At 50.6% G+C, this 15,719-nt stretch overlaps 2 protein-coding genes across 4 annotated transcripts; one reads left to right on the top strand and one right to left on the bottom strand.

The window, feature by feature from the left end:
• Window positions 1-41: 41 nt before the first annotated feature.
• On the bottom strand, window positions 42-3,284 carry ybey (ybeY metalloendoribonuclease). 2 transcript variants are annotated; one of them, XM_086145371.1, is made up of 4 exons: window positions 2,670-3,208; window positions 1,434-1,565; window positions 1,271-1,339; window positions 42-863 (listed from the first exon to the last, which is right to left on the bottom strand). In XM_086145371.1, exons 1-4 carry the CDS (start codon window positions 2,877-2,879, stop codon window positions 768-770), a joined length of 507 nt encoding a protein of 168 aa, XP_086001497.1. In that variant the 5' UTR covers window positions 2,880-3,208; the 3' UTR covers window positions 42-767. The 2 variants fall into 2 exon arrangements, with proteins under 2 accessions (XP_086001497.1, XP_086001496.1); XM_086145370.1 differs by lacking the exon at window positions 42-863 and having other exon boundaries at window positions 1,062-1,339; window positions 2,670-3,060; window positions 3,146-3,284.
• On the top strand, window positions 3,275-15,450 carry mcm3ap (minichromosome maintenance complex component 3 associated protein). 2 transcript variants are annotated; one of them, XM_086145363.1, is made up of 29 exons: window positions 3,275-3,331; window positions 3,587-5,061; window positions 5,168-5,421; window positions 5,505-5,586; window positions 5,668-5,815; window positions 6,896-7,089; window positions 7,176-7,315; window positions 7,978-8,175; window positions 8,826-9,094; window positions 9,182-9,344; window positions 9,425-9,579; window positions 9,668-9,879; window positions 10,105-10,349; window positions 10,422-10,522; window positions 10,617-10,748; window positions 10,833-10,946; window positions 11,037-11,189; window positions 11,303-11,500; window positions 11,615-11,683; window positions 11,981-12,115; window positions 12,187-12,331; window positions 12,432-12,678; window positions 12,767-12,864; window positions 12,941-13,331; window positions 13,407-13,643; window positions 14,015-14,147; window positions 14,250-14,435; window positions 14,541-14,685; window positions 14,972-15,450. In XM_086145363.1, exons 1-29 carry the CDS (start codon window positions 3,300-3,302, stop codon window positions 15,146-15,148), a joined length of 6,228 nt encoding a protein of 2,075 aa, XP_086001489.1. In that variant the 5' UTR covers window positions 3,275-3,299; the 3' UTR covers window positions 15,149-15,450. The 2 variants fall into 2 exon arrangements, with proteins under 2 accessions (XP_086001489.1, XP_086001490.1); XM_086145364.1 differs by having other exon boundaries at window positions 3,287-5,061.
• Window positions 15,451-15,719: the final 269 nt, after the last annotated feature.

Genomic DNA, 15,719 nt, shown 5'->3' with positions numbered 1-15,719 from the left:
ATGTATGTACAAGCTTTACTTTTAAAGTCGCACAGCCTTTCCTTTGCTTTCGTTGGTTTGCTTGTTTTTCCGGTGGGGGTGGGTCTACTTCACGCAGCGTATGAATTCGGGGTGACTAGGATAGACCGACTGACCGACCGGGGAAATGTTGAAAACGAACAGCAAGCCTAGCTGTAAAAAGAAAAAAAAAATAAACTGCCAGAAACCACCTCACAGCAAGAAGGTCCCTGGTTGGCTTCCCAGGGGAGGGGTCTCCATGCTCTCTCCGGGTTCCTCCAAAAACATGCAACACGTTAATCGGAGACCCTACATCGCCCAGGTGTTTGAATGAGAGGGTAAATGGCTGGATGTCTCTCCAAGCAGCCCTGTGATTGGTCCAGGGTATACCCCGCCGCTCAGCCAATGACAGCCTGCGTAGGCTCCAGCACTGCGACCCAGCTGAGTACAGGACATGCAATGAATAAGTGGATAATTCATAATAAAGGATTCGTTCATTGAATCTGGTCACCAAATGATTCTTTCAAAATGCTCCATTGGATTCTGGAAGGGGTTCAAGATGTATGTCTGAGACCGAAGGGAAAGAACAGCAGTCTGATTTGAGGTTAACACGTGTTCTTAGGGCAGATTTTAATAAAATACAATTGAAGAAAAAAAAGGAAAGGAAATGAAACACTTTTAAATTAGTCATTTAAAAATCAGATATCCCAGTGAGGATCCTGTGGCGAGTCCACTCTGAGGTATGTGTGTGTGTGTGTGTGTGTGCATGGTCATCTGTCCTGAGCACACCGCTTCATCAGCGGTAGCAAGTGGCGCCCCGTCAGCCTGTTGTACTCTGCAAGGATGTAGCTCTCCCTCTGCAGCATCTGCACCAAAACAAAACCTGGTGAACTCCCAACACTCTGAATTCCATTTCTCACCAACACACTTGAACGCATCATCACAATTCAATGTGTATTGTTTCCTGTTCTTTTGTCATCTTTCCAATTGTTGTTGGATAGATTAATCAATTTTATTTAATTGTTTTTATCACCTACATTTGAGAATTTGGCTGATATTTGAGTTATTTTTCACCCATTTCTTTCAGTATTTTCAAGGATTTGTAAACAAATATGACTAGAAAATTCAAATAAATTTAAATTTTTTGCAGGCAGGTTTAGATCAAATTATTTGACTTATACTTTTTAAAGAGGGACAAGATGAGGTTTTCACAGAGATTGTTGGCTTTGCAAGATTTTATATTTTTGGTTGGGGAGGGGTTCCCTGTCCTCACCTCAGCCCACTCCTCTTCCGTCTCGTGCCTGTAACCGAGCAGGTGGCAGATCCCGTGAGTGGTTACAACCTGAAACAGCGGAAAACAAACTTGGCAATCTTGGTCGCAGACATCATGTTAGAAAATTACTTTCTGATTGGGGGTGATGGGGTTGGCGACTCACAGTAAGGGCGCCGTGCAGGTCGCCACCGTCCTCCTGACACTGTCTCATCACGAACTCCACACCCAGGAAAATGTCCCCGAGGTTGAGCTCGTCTCGATGGAGGGGGGAGGGCATCTTCCCAGGACGCAGGTCCTGAACTCAAAAGGTTTGGTTTTCATGAGCCACGGAAGATCATTCATTCACTATCGACTCCACTTGAATGAACCTGTATGTCTACCTGCTGCTGCTGCTGCTGCATAATTGTTGATGCTTCGAGTGAGACATCGACGGTGATGCGCCATGGATAAATATTAAAAAAATAAAGTACTCAATCAGGACCCTCTGGTCCTGAAGAAAATTCTGGCCCAGATGAAGTATGAGTCAGAAGAAAGTAAATCATTGCTAAATCCAAACAGCCACACACCATGGCAGAGATACTACCCGCTAGTGAAATCACCATAGAAGAAATGCTCGGCCCCTGGAGTTGTTAAAGAAATAGCCCAAATCCTGCTCTCAAATAATACAATTTCCAGATGTATTGATGACATGTCTGCACACATTGAAAAGAGTGTTCTGAAAAAGTTGCACAAAGTTGACAACTCTACAGATATTAAATATATTAGATTTCACACTGAGTATGAAAATTGAGACTACAGTTTAATTCTATTTAATTAATAGTGTTTTTGACATTTTTATTAGGTGGTGTGCTGTATGATTTTTCTAATGTTACATATGTGCCGGGGCTCAAAAAAGATTGGGAAATACTTTAGAGAGATACTCTATAGAGAGTATAGAGGGGATACAAGCATGCACCCTCCCACATATCATAGAAACATGTAATCTTTCACATGCGTCAGATAGACATGTAAGCATTCACTCTCTTGTTCAAGAATCATATAGATGGATACGATGATTATCCTTTTATCCACGCATGATAGAAACCATTCACTCCATTCATTTCTTTACTCCTTCACAACCATAAGCTCTATGTGACGTGTGAATGACAGCATGCACAGTTGCATGTCTCTGTATGAGGCCCTCTGATTGGTCCAGGGACCCCACCCCTCGTCCAATGACAGCCTTCCGCGGCTGTCATTGGACGGTTAAGCGGTATAGATAATGAATGACCGAATGAATGAATGTAAATAATAACTATAATCCATGAACCCTGGACATCTCCAAGAGTTGGGGAATGGCGCTGCCAATAATTAAAATGCCCTTATAATAAAGTAATAATAAGGATAATGATGAGTTTACCTCGTAGAATGGAAAGGAGAGGACGTCGGTGGGAACGTTTTTCTTGCGGTAGGTGTTGTTGATGTGCTGAATCCGCCGGTTGTCCACGCATACGATGCCCAAGTCGAACTTCTGGATGCCGAGAATGTGCCGCAGCGTGTCCACGTCGCGGCGCAGCCGGGCGCGGCGGACAGGCACCACCTTCTGGAGGTTCCGCACAACTACACCCATATCCCGGCTCCAAGCGAAGAGCTGTGCGTGTGTGGATCAGTGGACGTGCGGAAAGGGATTGAAAAATAAACAAAAACAAAACCTCAACTCCGGTGCGTGGAAGCCGCCCACCAAAGGGTGGCCGTATTTGAGGCGCTCTTCTCCGGGGCGCATTCAAGGTGACACCGCGGTTAAAGGTTGACTAAGAGACAAAAACAAGAAAAAATATTAACGATATCCGCTGGATTGACAACACCTAGACGTGGATTATATCCGTTGTGATTTACACAGAAAGGCGTAACGTCACGGTTCATCCCTCTCCTCCTCGTCGAGCAAATGAAGTGGTCGCAACGTTGGCGAAAGCGGAACGCCTGTTTAACGGAGGTAGGGGGACACACTTCCGTGTCGGACCGGAACCGGAAGCAATGCCAGCGCCAATAGATGAAAATAAAAGGAACCGTTAGCTATAAAAAGTATGTATTTCTCGCGTCAGAATTGTACGATTTTCAATGATAGAAATGAATGGTTTTGTTGAGTGAGCATGAAACTCGTCAAAACAGTTTTCTAGGAGCACATATATTTTCTTTTAGTGCTTTCTTAGGCGATGTTAGCATTAGCCACCTTTAGCATCGGTTTGTTTTTATACGCGCCTCTGTACATTGTAACAGGGCGCTGAGGGGTGAACTGCGTGATGATTTGGATATAAATTGAAGTCGTATTTTTCCTAGATTGATTTTTACCGACATGAATCCACCCAACCCGTTCGGGAGTCCACAGAGCGGCGCTTTCCAAGCCACGAACAGTACCATCAAAACCGGCTTGTTTGGCCAGTCGTTTGGGCAGCAGAACCCCAGCAGTCTGCCCCCGGCCATGGGCTTCTTCACGCCGTCGGCGTTCGGCCAGCCGGCGTCCCAAGGCGGTGCCATGTTCGGATCGGGGCCCCTCTTCGGGGGGTCCACCAGCTCCTCACTTCCCGGCCAGACTCCAGCCTTCGGACAGCCGCAAGTCGGGGTTGGCAACTCGGGCTTGGGCGGCGACTCTGCGCCCACCTTTGCGCAGATCGGTGGACCCGGCCAGGGTTCAGTGTTCGGACAGAAGCCTGCCTTCGGGCAGCCTTCCGCCTTCGGGCAGGCCTCAGGGTTCGGACAACCACCTCCGGCGTATGGAGAACACTCTGGATTTGGGAAAACGTCGTTGTCTTCTGGCCCGGCCACCACCATGGGTCAGCCTCAGCCGAGGGCTTTCGGGCAACCTCTGTTTGGACAGCCGTCATCTGCTGGCGCCAGCACCGTGTTCAGCTCGTCTTCCACCCAGAGCAAAGACTTCAGCACGGGTTTCGAGTTTAGCTTCAAACCGGCCAACGAAGCACTCTTCAAGCCAATCTTCAACGCCAGTCCTGAGCCCCAGACCACCTCACCTTTCAGCGCCACCAGCGCCCAGACCAAGTCTATCACCATGAGCACCAATACCACCGCCACCAACGCCAGTGGCTTCTCCCTCCCTAAAACGGGATCGCTTGGCTTCAATTTCTCGCAGCCCGCTGCGGTGCCCTCAATCTCTGCCCAAAACAACCCATCCACAACAGGGGATGGCGGTGGCACCGCCACCAGCACTCTGCAGTTCACCTTCTCCCAGCCAGCCACCCTCACCAGCACCACCAAGTCATCCAGCACCCAGCAGCCCACGACCCCATCCACTTTCAGCTTTTCTACCAAAACCCCGCAGACCCAGGCGGCACCTCTCTTTGGGGCAGTTGGCACCGGTACACCAGCAGGTGTCAGTGACGTAAAACCTAAAGAAGAAGAGGAGGGGGCCAAAGGGGACCTCGAGAGCATCGGGGACACCAGCGTGTTCGGACGCTTGGGCAAAGGTACGAAGCGTAAAGAGGACCCGGGGTTCCCCGCCGCCGCAGAGGCTGCTGCAGAGGATGATGAGGTGGCAGAGAGGCAGCCGCCAAAGAGGCCCCTTGTGCGGTCCCGTGGGCCAGCTGGCGCGCCCAGAGGCTTGTTCGGTAAGGCGCTAAGCGACCTGCGTCGGGACATGACCCCCCCGGCTAGGAGGGAGGTGAAGGAGATGGAGGCAGTTCCAGAGCCGGAGGAGGTGCAGGCGGGAGCAGTTGGTGGTCAGGAGGGCCAGCTGACGGCAACGCTTCCCTTAGCTTCAACTCTAGCCCGGGATGGGCCAACAAAAACCGAAGAGTCAGGTGAGCCTTCTGAATCACGTTCGTGTACACACACACACTATATTAGCATTCGCATCCAGTTTTTTCCCCATCCTTCAACAAAAAGTTTACCTCCATCCCTCCATAGAACCAGCACAAACCCTGGAGCCCAAGCTGGAGAACACCGCTACTCCAGCAAAGAGGCGTGATGTCCACAAGGAGAGCACAGAGAGTCTTGGCGGCCTCTCGCCCTCAGACTGCACCGCCATTCAGTGCCGCGACCTCCCACTGGCACTCAACAAGAAGGACATCCTGGACAAGCACTTCTCCCGCTTTGGCAAAGTGCGCCGGGTCTTCTGCCGGCCTGGGAAGAACATGGCCATCGTGCACTTCGACAACCACGTGAGTGGGAAGCGCTCGGGGTCAACTCCACCCGTCTTGCTCAGAAACTCACCTGATCCTCCTCTTGGTGTCCTCTCTTGCAGGTGTCGGCAGCAAAGGCCAAGAAGAGGGGGAAGATGCTGCACAAACACGAGCTCCTCCTCCTGTGGCAGCGAAAGAAGCAAAGTAAACACCGATGTTGTTCGAACAAGTGGAGTCTACGTTGTCGGCATCCGATTAAAACCGCTTCCCCTTCTGGTGCTTCAGGTCCTGGCGACAAAGGCAGCAGGCCCAGGCTGGAGAAGGAGGAGGGGGAGATCGAGGAGGACACCAACACCAAGTCGACATCGTTCCCGCTGAGGAGACCCGCGCTCAGGGTGCCCGCGGCCACCGCCTCATTGGCTTTCAGCCGCAGGTGAACAGTTAGACATTGTCATCACAATGACTCATGGTTAAACATTGGGCTGGTCCCTAATACACAGATGTCTACATCTGGAGTGGGGTGAAGTAACTAAGTAACAGTCAAATCATTGGTAAACTAAAGAGGAATAAATTTAAATGACTGTACAGTGGCTTTATGGGAAAGGGTAGTGGAAAAGGGTAGCAGCAGTATAGTTTCATGCCCAAAAAGAGTATTAATGGTGCAGTGTTTGCCATGAAAGAGTAGCGCAGATGCAGTATGTGCCAAGATAGGGTACTACAGCTGCTGTATTTGCTTTCATGGAGTACTAAAGATGCAGTTCTTGCTTTTAGAGTGTTGAAAGAGAAGTACAGGGGAACTGCAGTGTTCCATTGCGGATCTAGAAGAAGCATACAACAGGGTGCAGAGAGTGGAACAGTGATTTCGTGAGTAATCTGGAGTGGCAGAGAAGTACGTTAGAGTGGTGCAGAACATGTATGACAGCTATGAGAAAGTGGTGAGGTGTGATGGAGGAGACTGTGATTATATGCAGATGATGTTGTGATCCATAGTGAGAGCAGGGAGCAGGTAGAGGAACAGCTAGAGAGGTGGAGGTTGGGTGGTTAGCAGAAGAAGATGGAATACATTTATGTGAATGAGAGGGGCGCAAGTGGAATGGTGAGTGGAGATGAAGAAGGTGGGGGATTTTAAGTACTGAGGGTCAACAGTCCAGGGCAATGGAGAGGGTGGACCAGGTTGGAATGGGTGGAAAAAAGTTGTCAGAGGTGTAGGAGATCCTCTGGGAGTGACGAGGATGGACAGGATCATGAGTGAGTCCATCTGAGGGTCATCACATGTTCTGGAGATAAATTCAGACCGACATGGTTTGGGCATGGGCAGAGGGGGGAGGGTGAAGATTTGGGTAGAAGGATGCTGAGGTTACAGCTGCCCATCAGGAGAACCAGAGAGGAGATGTATGGATGGAGTGAAAGAGGACAGGAAGTTAGTTGGTGTGAGAGGAGAGGGTTAGATGGAGGCAGTCTGAAGGATAAGATTCATGACGACTGAAATGTCATTGCCTTCCATGTCCTTTAGCTCCCCGGTGAAGAAGCAAACTATTGTCAAGAGCCTCCAGTTTGACTCCGACACCCAGAAAGAAGGGCCTGCCGATGCCCAGAGCTCAGAGCACCCCGTCCCATCCTCCCTGCTCCACCTCATCGGACAGGTGGCTGAGACCTCCGAGGACAAGTACCGCTTCTTGGAACAGCGGGACAAGATCCTGCGTCAAGGTAATGTTGGGCGCCGCTTTTCACCAGCACTAGTCCACCTCTGGAATATCACCCTGAATGTAACTCCACCCACTGTCCTCCCTCAGGCAGACCCAAGTGCACAGATTTGGACCTGTCCAAGGTGTTTGTGGGAACTTGTCCCGACATGTGTCCGGAGAAGGAGAGGTACATGAGGGAGACCCAGAACCAGCTCAGCACCTATGAGCTCATCCCAGGAACCGAGAGGGTAAACGAATTTGTCTCATATGATTCTGGACACCGCATCACGTATTACTTCTTGATACATCTTTTTTGTTAAGATGGTACACTAGCTAGCAGCAAGAAGGTCCCTGGTTGGATTCCGACAGGAGGGCGTTCTATGTGGAGCTTACATGATCTTCATGTGTCTGCATGGGTTCTGGTTTCCTACCACGGTCACAAACCGTGCTGGAGGTTCATATTTGAACGGTTGTTTGCTGATGTGATATGTGATTTGTTATCTTTTTATATGACGTGTGAAATGTTGTATGTCTAAAACACGTGAATGAGAGGGTGACCAGAAATATGAGTGTGAATGGTTGTATGTCCCTTCATTTGGCATAGCTTTTGCACATCAAGGCCTTTATTTTAAATTATATGAGTCATTATTTAAGATAATACGATGAAAACACAAATTTTACTCTTAATTCAATTTTGAAATATTATTCTAGTGACATCAATTGTTCTTAAAGTTAATCACATTATATCAAATGTGTGATTCTATTGGTTTGTTTTCATCTGTCACTGCCTATGCTTTCCAATTTTAAAGTTATTTATTTATTTATTATTATTATTATTATTTTTCTTTTTTTTTTTTTTGGTAGTTTTCTGAGCGCCGCATGAACCTTTCTGTTGTCGTTGCCCATCCAGGTGAATCACACGGCCGCCATCAAAGAGTACAGCCGCTCATCGGCCGACCAGGAGGAGCCCCTCCCCCACGAGCTGCGGCCCCTGTTGGTTCTCAGTGTTACCATGGACTACCTGGTCACTCAGATCATGGACCAGGGCCAAGACAACTATCGGGACTGGTACGATTTCGTCTGGAACCGCACCAGAGGGGTCCGCAAGGTAGGCCCCCGCCTGATCGGACCACCTTGCGACATCTGCGAGTTTGGCAAATGGTGTTCGATAGTTTCCTTGTCTCCCGGCTAACCTGGACTGAAGATTAGTTAAACCACTCAGCTGTGAACGCAAGCGAGCCAGGTGACTCGGCAGAAAAGATGGTCAGGCTGACTCAGCAGAATGGTTAGCTGCTAGCTTTTTATGTTTGCAAGATAACATTGCTATCTAGCCACTGTGATCTAGGATAGCTAGCAGTGTCCCCACCGAATGTGCATGTGGGAATGAGTGAATGGAAGCACAGATTTCACCTGGTTGAAGATGAATCAGTCAATTAGTCTGTTTTATCTAGCAATCGGTCTATATCCAGCTATCTCTATCCATCTAGCTATCTATATCTAACTATCTATCTCAGTATATCTATCAGTCTCTGTATGTACAACTGTCCATCTACATATCTATCTATCTGTCTGTCTGTACGTCTATCTGTATCTGTCTAGCTAAGTCAGTCTCTCTGTGCATCAATCTATCGACTTATCTATCTATAATACTATATATATATATATATATATATATATATAAAACATTCCAACTGTTTGCTCTAACTAGCTACAGTGTCGTATCGATCTTCCTGACCTATCCATCCTCTCTCTCTCCAGGACATCACTCAGCAGCGTCTGTGCTGCCCTAGCACTGTGTCGCTCATCGAGAAGTGCACGCGCTTCCACGTGCACTGCGCCCACCATCTCTGCGAGGAGCACATGTCGGTGTTCGACGCCAAGATCAACAACGAGAACATGACCAAGTGCCTGCAGAGCTTGAAGGAGATGTACGAGGATCTGCGCACGCGCCAGATCTACTGCCCGCTGGAGGCCGAGTTCCGCCAGTACAGCGTGCTGCTGAAACTGAACGATAGCGACATCCTGTGGTCAGACGCCGAACGACACCCCATATGAACAGATACTCTGCGCCTCCCCCTAGCCAGGCACTAATGTTCGCATCTCCCACCCCTCAGCGAGGTCCAGCAGTTCCGCGAGGAGGTGCGCAACTCTGCCGAGGTGAAGTTCGCGGTGCAGGCGTTCGCTGCTGTCAACAACAACAACTTTGTGCGCTTCTTCAAGCTGGTGAAGGGAGCCTCTTACCTGGCCGGCTGCTTGCTGCACAGATACTTCAACCAGGTTGGACGCAGCAGGAGTTTTTGTGTTATTTTAAAATGTTTCTTTTTTTAACACTTGGGCGTGTGTGTGTGTGTATGCAGGTTCGTGGCAAGGCCCTGAAGTCCCTGAACATGGCGCACACGGGCCCACGCTCCACTACCTTCCCGGTGGAAGACGTGGTGCGCATGCTGATGTTCCGCGACGCGGCTGAGGCAACAACCTTCATCCAGCAGTACGGCCTCAGCGTGAACGACGGGTGGGTGAATTTTTTGTTTGTTTTTTCTGTGAATGATCTATCACTGAATGTCAAATACTTAAACCCTCACCTCGGTATCCTGTTGTAGCTTGGTTGAGCTGAACCGTGTGGCGTGCCAGGAACCGGACCCGCCGCTGTCGCAGAGGAAGTCAGAGGTGATCATCGCGAAGAAGGCGGTGCTGATCGGCGAAGTGGTGAACGGCGGTTCCCTGCCACGCCCGCCACAGCACACACCCGTCTGCAGCTTCGACAGCCAGCACAAGTACCGAGGCGAAAGTCACCGCCCCGAGCCAGCTAAAAGTGAGTGCGAGTGTGTCTGTCACACCGGCAACGTCCCAGCTGATGTAACTGGTTCTTATTAGATGTTTTATAATTCATAACATAGTGAAACCCTGACTTACGAGTTTTCCGACATACGAGCCATCGCTCTTTTGATTTGTTATTAACAATATTCAAATATAATTTGACTCGAAATATAATAATTAGTAGCTGCCTGTGTTCAAGCTGTTGTCTCTCTTTTCTCAGTCGCCATCACTGAGGTGGCGGTGCGGGTGCTGCCTAGCGCCAAGCCTCTTTCCCAGGCAGGGCCCCCTGTTCTGACTCCGAACCTTCCTGCCGCCGCCGGCTCGGGGTTCTCTGCCGCCGACCCAGCCGAGACCGGGGAGCCGTACGCTGCTCCGGGCCCTGATGGCAAGCCACTTTTCCAGCCGCAGCCTCAGCCTGTCAAGCTGCCGCCAGCGCCCGCACCTCAGCCAGCGTTCAGCGACAAGGTGAAACCCCTCTCACTAATGGCCTGTGCCGCGTTTGTTAGCACGAATGCTAACATATTGGTATCTCCGCAGGACATTATGGCCGAGGTGGACGCCATGATCGACGAGGTGGTGGAGGCAGAGGTGATGGAGGTCGCTGCGGAGGGCGCCAGCTACGCTGCAGCAGCTCTCGAGTACGCACACGTAAACACACATGCACACATACAGTCATACATGCTAGCCTTCCCAACTGACGGGGTTGTGACTTGTCTCCGCCTCCTCGCGTAGGGAAAGCAGCGCGCAGGTGGAGTCTCTGCTGACGGAGGTGACAGGGCGGATGCTGCGGGAGGTGTCCGCTGCTGAGCTCTGCCTGGAGCGGGAGCGCGTCGCCGAGGAAAAACGCAAGCTGGAGGAGGCGAGGTGGGTGGATTTGTAAATATGTTAAGAAGCCAGAGGTTTACTCAGATTCACAATAATAATCTGTTTGCTTCGCTTCTCTGGCAGGAGGAAGCAGGAGCACGAGAACTTCCTGGTCCAGTTCAGCTTCTCGCTGTGCTCCGAGCTTATCAAGGAGGTCCTGGATGAGGCCATCGAGGACACCGCCGCCTCACAGTACCGGTAAAGATTTCACCCGCCATATTTTTTTGCTAGCGTTAGCTAATGGCTTCCGCTGAGCGATGCCCCCTGTTCCCTGCGTCTTTTCTCCAGGGAAGCAGTGGATGAGAAGGCGGAGCGCGTGGCCAGGTGCACGCAGCAGGTTTCGGACGCGCTGTTAGAGGAGACGCTGGCCACAGACATCATGCAGCTGGCGGAGGAGGTCCTGGAAGCGGAGCTGCAGCGGATCCACAAGTACATCAAAAGGTGCAATGGTCATTTTCAGAAGGGTTTTTCGCTCTTCTTTGTTGGCGCTGCACCCGCAGGAAATCCCACACCGTGTGGCCCCCATCCTCAGCTGTAACTCATCTGCCCACCAGGTGGCGCGACGTGGTAGCGGTGCGCCGACAGCTGAAGCGGCAGATGCGGGGCTTCCCGGCCGCCCCTTGCTGCGTGGACCCCCGCTTCAAGCTGAAGGCCCTGGCTCCCAGCGCCCCCACCCGCCACCGCCCGGAACACCTGGCCCGGGGCCTCGTCGACCTGGGGAACGCCGGCACACTGGCGCTGTCAAGCACCAGGTCCTGCCAGGCACACACACACACACACACACACAGAACATCTCTGTCACCCCAGGTGTTCATGCTCACCAAGCACTTCCTGTTTTTTTTTGTTTTTTTTCCATCTCATGATAGGTTGTTGAAAATGAAACAGGAAGTGATTCATCAGATGAGGGTCCACTGCTACTACCAGCAGCTGCTCGAGTGAGTCTCATCAAAACAATTATTTTAAAAATATTATCTATTTATTTTCCACTTTATTGTTTTTAATTTAACTTTTTCCTGTTTATTTTGATTTATTTATTGATTTTATTTTGTCCCTGTTTTCAGTCCCTCCGTCAAACAATCTGGTGTAATTAATTTTCTATAAAATGTTTATATATATATATATATATATATAGATGTATTTCTACTTTTTTTTTTATTATTCTTTATGTATTTTTTTAATTGTAATTTATTTATTTATTTCATTTCCCCCCCAATTTCAATCGCTCCATCAAGCGAGGTGGTGTGGGCACCCCTCGACCTGCCAGCTCTGGTGGCGGAACACCTCCCAGACGCCCCTGAGAGAATCTTCTGGAAGGCCGTCCTCCTTCTTCCCAGCGACGACGAGAGCGTTGCGAGCGTGGCCGACAGGTGGGGGCCGCCGCTGTGTAACAGCCTCTTGAAGACAAGCAAATTTAATTCATCCTTCTAATCTGTCACAGGATCCTGTCTGACTGGCTGGAAGTGAAGTTTGGGGGCGACCCAGGGTCAGAGGCCGCAGGGGATGGTGCGCTGCAGACCCTGGCTGTCTCTAGCGGCCGGCAGGAGAGCAAGCAGTGTTCTCACGCGGTCCATGTCAGCGTCAAGGTTAGACCAGCCAGCAGCCATCTTTAATAAACGCCCCGAGCCCATTTCCCAGTGTTTCGTACCTGTCCGAGCTGCAAATGGACCGCTTACGTTTCCCCAGGCGTCCCGCGGCCCGCTGAGTGAGGACAGCTTGTGCGGGATGGAGGAGCGCTGCGAGCTCCAGGGGACGACGGCCCTGATCATGCTCCTGCCGGCGTTGCGGGCAGGACACGACGAGCACGACGTCCCACTGCTGTCGGCGCTGCTGCAGCTCAAGCAACTACAGCAGGCCAGCGCCTGGCACCACCCGCTACCGCTGGTTGTCTTGGTGCCGGGGCCCGAGGGCGACGACCAGAGACTCTCCGAGGGTGAGGGACTTTTACTTCAATTCACGGGCACGCCATTCCGCCTCAGGTTTGCATTGTGAATACTGAACGGCTGTTCGCCACCCCGCAGACCTGAGGCTACACGCGCTCGTCGACGACGGACTGATCTCTGAGTACTGCTTCCTGTACATCCCCGAGACCACCGGGGACCTGCAGGGCTCCAGACAGGTAACACGCACACTGGCTGTCACTCACACACACAAACACACACACACTCTCACACTGATTGTGTGTGTGTGTCTAGCTGGGCTGTGCTGTGCGCTGGCTGCTGGCCCGGGCGCCACAGTCCTCCTCACTCTGCTGCCGGACGCTGGTGCAGCTGGTGGAAGCGGCCCTGAGCTGCGACTTCAGCCCCAGGATTCTCAGCCAGCGGCAGGAGCGAGCATCCGCTGGCCTCCCGCCACTCAGCCCCGCCCCTGTTATCGGGCTCTACAACGCCATCCTGGCTCGCCTTTCCAATCATGTGGCGTCCTCAGACCTCGCCAATCTCTCCTGGCCGCCTAGCGAGTTCTGCCTGGCCGACACCCGGGAGTCGGTCCCCCCTCTGGGGTGGAACTCGGCACCCCACTTGGCATGGCTGCGCGAGGTCTTCCTCAACCTGCAGCTGCCGCCATGGATTCCGACCTCCCCCACCAGTGGGTGACCCTTCCTCGCAAAAGCATTTTCCCCCGTGGGAAATGCACAGCGATTTACACCTCCCGCTGTTTCAGGCTCTTGGGGCGAGCTCCTCACCGCCGTCCTCAGGTACGCCGGCCAGGTGTCGGTCTCTTGCCAAAGCCGGCCCCTCCTCACGTCACGGCTTGAGAACCTGCTAGAGCGCTGTCGCATTAAGGCACACCGCGCTGGAATGCCGGCTGGCCCCCGCGTTCCCTGGGACGACATCCTGGTGACCTGCATCGATCACAAGCTGAAGGACTGGCAGTTCCCCGGACCTCCTCCCTGTGAAGGTGGGTGGACCCGGTGGTGTGTAGGACTTCTACTGTAACCCAGTCCTACAAATAGTAATTTAAAATAAAAAAAAACTTTTTGGTGGGGCCAGGATTGTAACACAATCATTTTGATTAATTCTAGAAAAATTTGATTAATTAATGATTAATTTGAAACATGGAACAGTGACAGAATGTGCCTCACAATGTTGGATATTTCAAAATATATAATAATAATAATAATAATAATAATACATACGATTTGTATAGCGCTTTTCACGGTACACAAAGACGCTTATACGTTTAAATCCCTTTCTTCCATGACCTGTGATGGTTATTTTCATGTTGAGTTCAAAATCTGATGGAGGCAACTCCCTTGTCGTGATTTGAAGACGCAGTGACGGAGGATGGGGAGATCCTCATCTACTTCCCCACAGAGCCACCCAGTGACTTCCAGCTGCCTGACGAGTGGACCGAGGCTGTGAAGCAAACGCATCAGGAGAGCAAGTGGAAAGACGACGAAGGGTAACGGTCAAATTTATGCTACGTTACAGCTATATCCGTTTGAAACGTTGTTTTTTTATAAGAACTGTTAGAATCAGTGACATGGTACCCCTCTCTTCTCAGGGCCAGTGCAGCCATATCTTTTACAGCCCGCTCCGCCTCCCTGAGACAGCGGCTGTTCCACAGCCTGCTTGAGACCCCCGAGTCCCCCGCTGCCCCACCGGACATCTCCCACAGCCCCTCGGCGGACGAGCGGCTGGTCCACAGGGTCCTCCAGAGCTTGGATGAGGAGAAGGCCAAGAGCAGGAGGTACAATTTGCTGCTTCTCTGGATGGATCTTGTTTATTTACAATGTGGAAACACGTCAAACCAGGGGTTTTGGGTGACATTCACCCTTTCACTGCTCCTCTGCAGGAGCCTGGACCAGCTGCAGCTCTGGCTAGATGGTAACACCCTGGACCACTGGTCCACCTCGCTATTTGTCCCATCGTCCACCCTGCTGTCTGCACCGGGGACTGCCGTCTACTCGCCTGAAGCAGCCGACTCAGCACTCGCAAAGGTGCCAAATGTGTCCCAACAGAAATAATTACTCATTCATTCATTATCCATGATTCTGATTCTGATATCAATCTCGCAAGGGGTGGCACATACTCTTAACATTCGATCACAGGGCCACATATGGTTACATACCACCATTCACCCTCTCATACTGTAGACATACAATGTGAACAGGTGAATGCAATCCACTGTGAAGGGCTTTAAAACGATGTTGTCTCCTGCGGCGACAAAGAAAACTGAAGCCCATTTTCAAGAAAAATTATCAAACCTTAACATTTGCCCTCCAGACTCTTCAGGCAGCAGAGCCCACCGAGGTGCTGGACGTGCCTGGCCGGCCCAGGGCGACCCCCGTATCTCTGGAGAGGCGTCTGAAGGAGCTGGAGCGGCGGATCGCTGCCAGTCGGGAGGAGGAACTCACCTGCCGTCTGAAGCTTAACGGGATGATGAGCATTGTCGACGACTGAGTTGTTGTCGTACAATTAAAAATTTGCTAACTTTGCAAACATTTTAGACACAGGCTGCTTTGGAGCTTATCATGTTTGGATTATGGCCTCATAACGCCAAGCTAGCGTTGACATTTCACAGCATGCTGTGACTCCTTATATATTTGTAAAGAACAAATCTGTGCTGCTTGATTTTATATTTGTATGTTTAGCCTTGAATTTCTTTGAGACAGAAATAGAGTCTAAAAGGGTATAAAAAGCGACTCCAATTTGTACTCAGATTAAATAAGTCTTGAATAAAAAGGTTGAGCTTGTTTTCCATGACTCCTTTGCGTCATATCTCTTTTGATTATTTAAACATCCAATTTATGTTTTGAATTAGATATGGAGTCTATATATGTTTGCTCTTAGCATTTATTTAAAAATGTAAACCATTCAAATTAAGGCAGTATTTCATCGTTAACCAAGTTGCTATTTGAGCATGTTAATCAATGGGTGAGCACATGTGTTGCGTTTATAACTGGACTGTTCTGATTGGTCGGCCTCATTCCGGCACCGTCCACCTTGCCGCCCCCTTGGCACCTAATTGGTC

Source organism: Fistularia commersonii, chromosome 4 (assembly GCF_037954325.1).
Source record: "Fistularia commersonii isolate RoL2024-O1a breed Wild chromosome 4, RoL_Fcom_v1.0, whole genome shotgun sequence".
NCBI classification, from domain to species: Eukaryota; Metazoa; Chordata; class Actinopteri; order Syngnathiformes; family Fistulariidae; genus Fistularia; species Fistularia commersonii.
The sequence above is the reverse complement of the archived record's forward strand: the minus strand, read 5'-3'. Positions and strand labels throughout refer to the sequence as shown.

What these genes read in the sequence shown, in the direction of transcription:
- mcm3ap (XM_086145363.1), top strand. Translation starts at nt 3,300, where the DNA reads ATGAAAATAAAAGGAACCGTTAGCTATAAAAA. An exon ending in CCGCCCCGAGCCAGCTAAAA is followed by an intron (nt 9,880 to 10,104) that starts GTGAGTGCGAGT and finishes CTCTTTTCTCAG; the next exon opens with TCGCCATCACTGAGGTGGCG. An exon ending in GATTCCGACCTCCCCCACCA is followed by an intron (nt 13,332 to 13,406) that starts GTGGGTGACCCT and finishes CCGCTGTTTCAG; the next exon opens with GCTCTTGGGGCGAGCTCCTC.
- ybey (XM_086145370.1), bottom strand. Translation starts at nt 2,879, where the DNA reads ATGGGTGTAGTTGTGCGGAACCTCCAGAAGGTGGTGCCTGTCCGCCGC. An exon ending in TCTCCTTTCCATTCTACGAG is followed by an intron (nt 1,566 to 2,669) that starts GTAAACTCATCA and finishes TTTTGAGTTCAG; the next exon opens with GACCTGCGTCCTGGGAAGAT. An exon ending in ACCTGCACGGCGCCCTTACT is followed by an intron (nt 1,340 to 1,433) that starts GTGAGTCGCCAA and finishes CCGCTGTTTCAG; the next exon opens with GTTGTAACCACTCACGGGAT.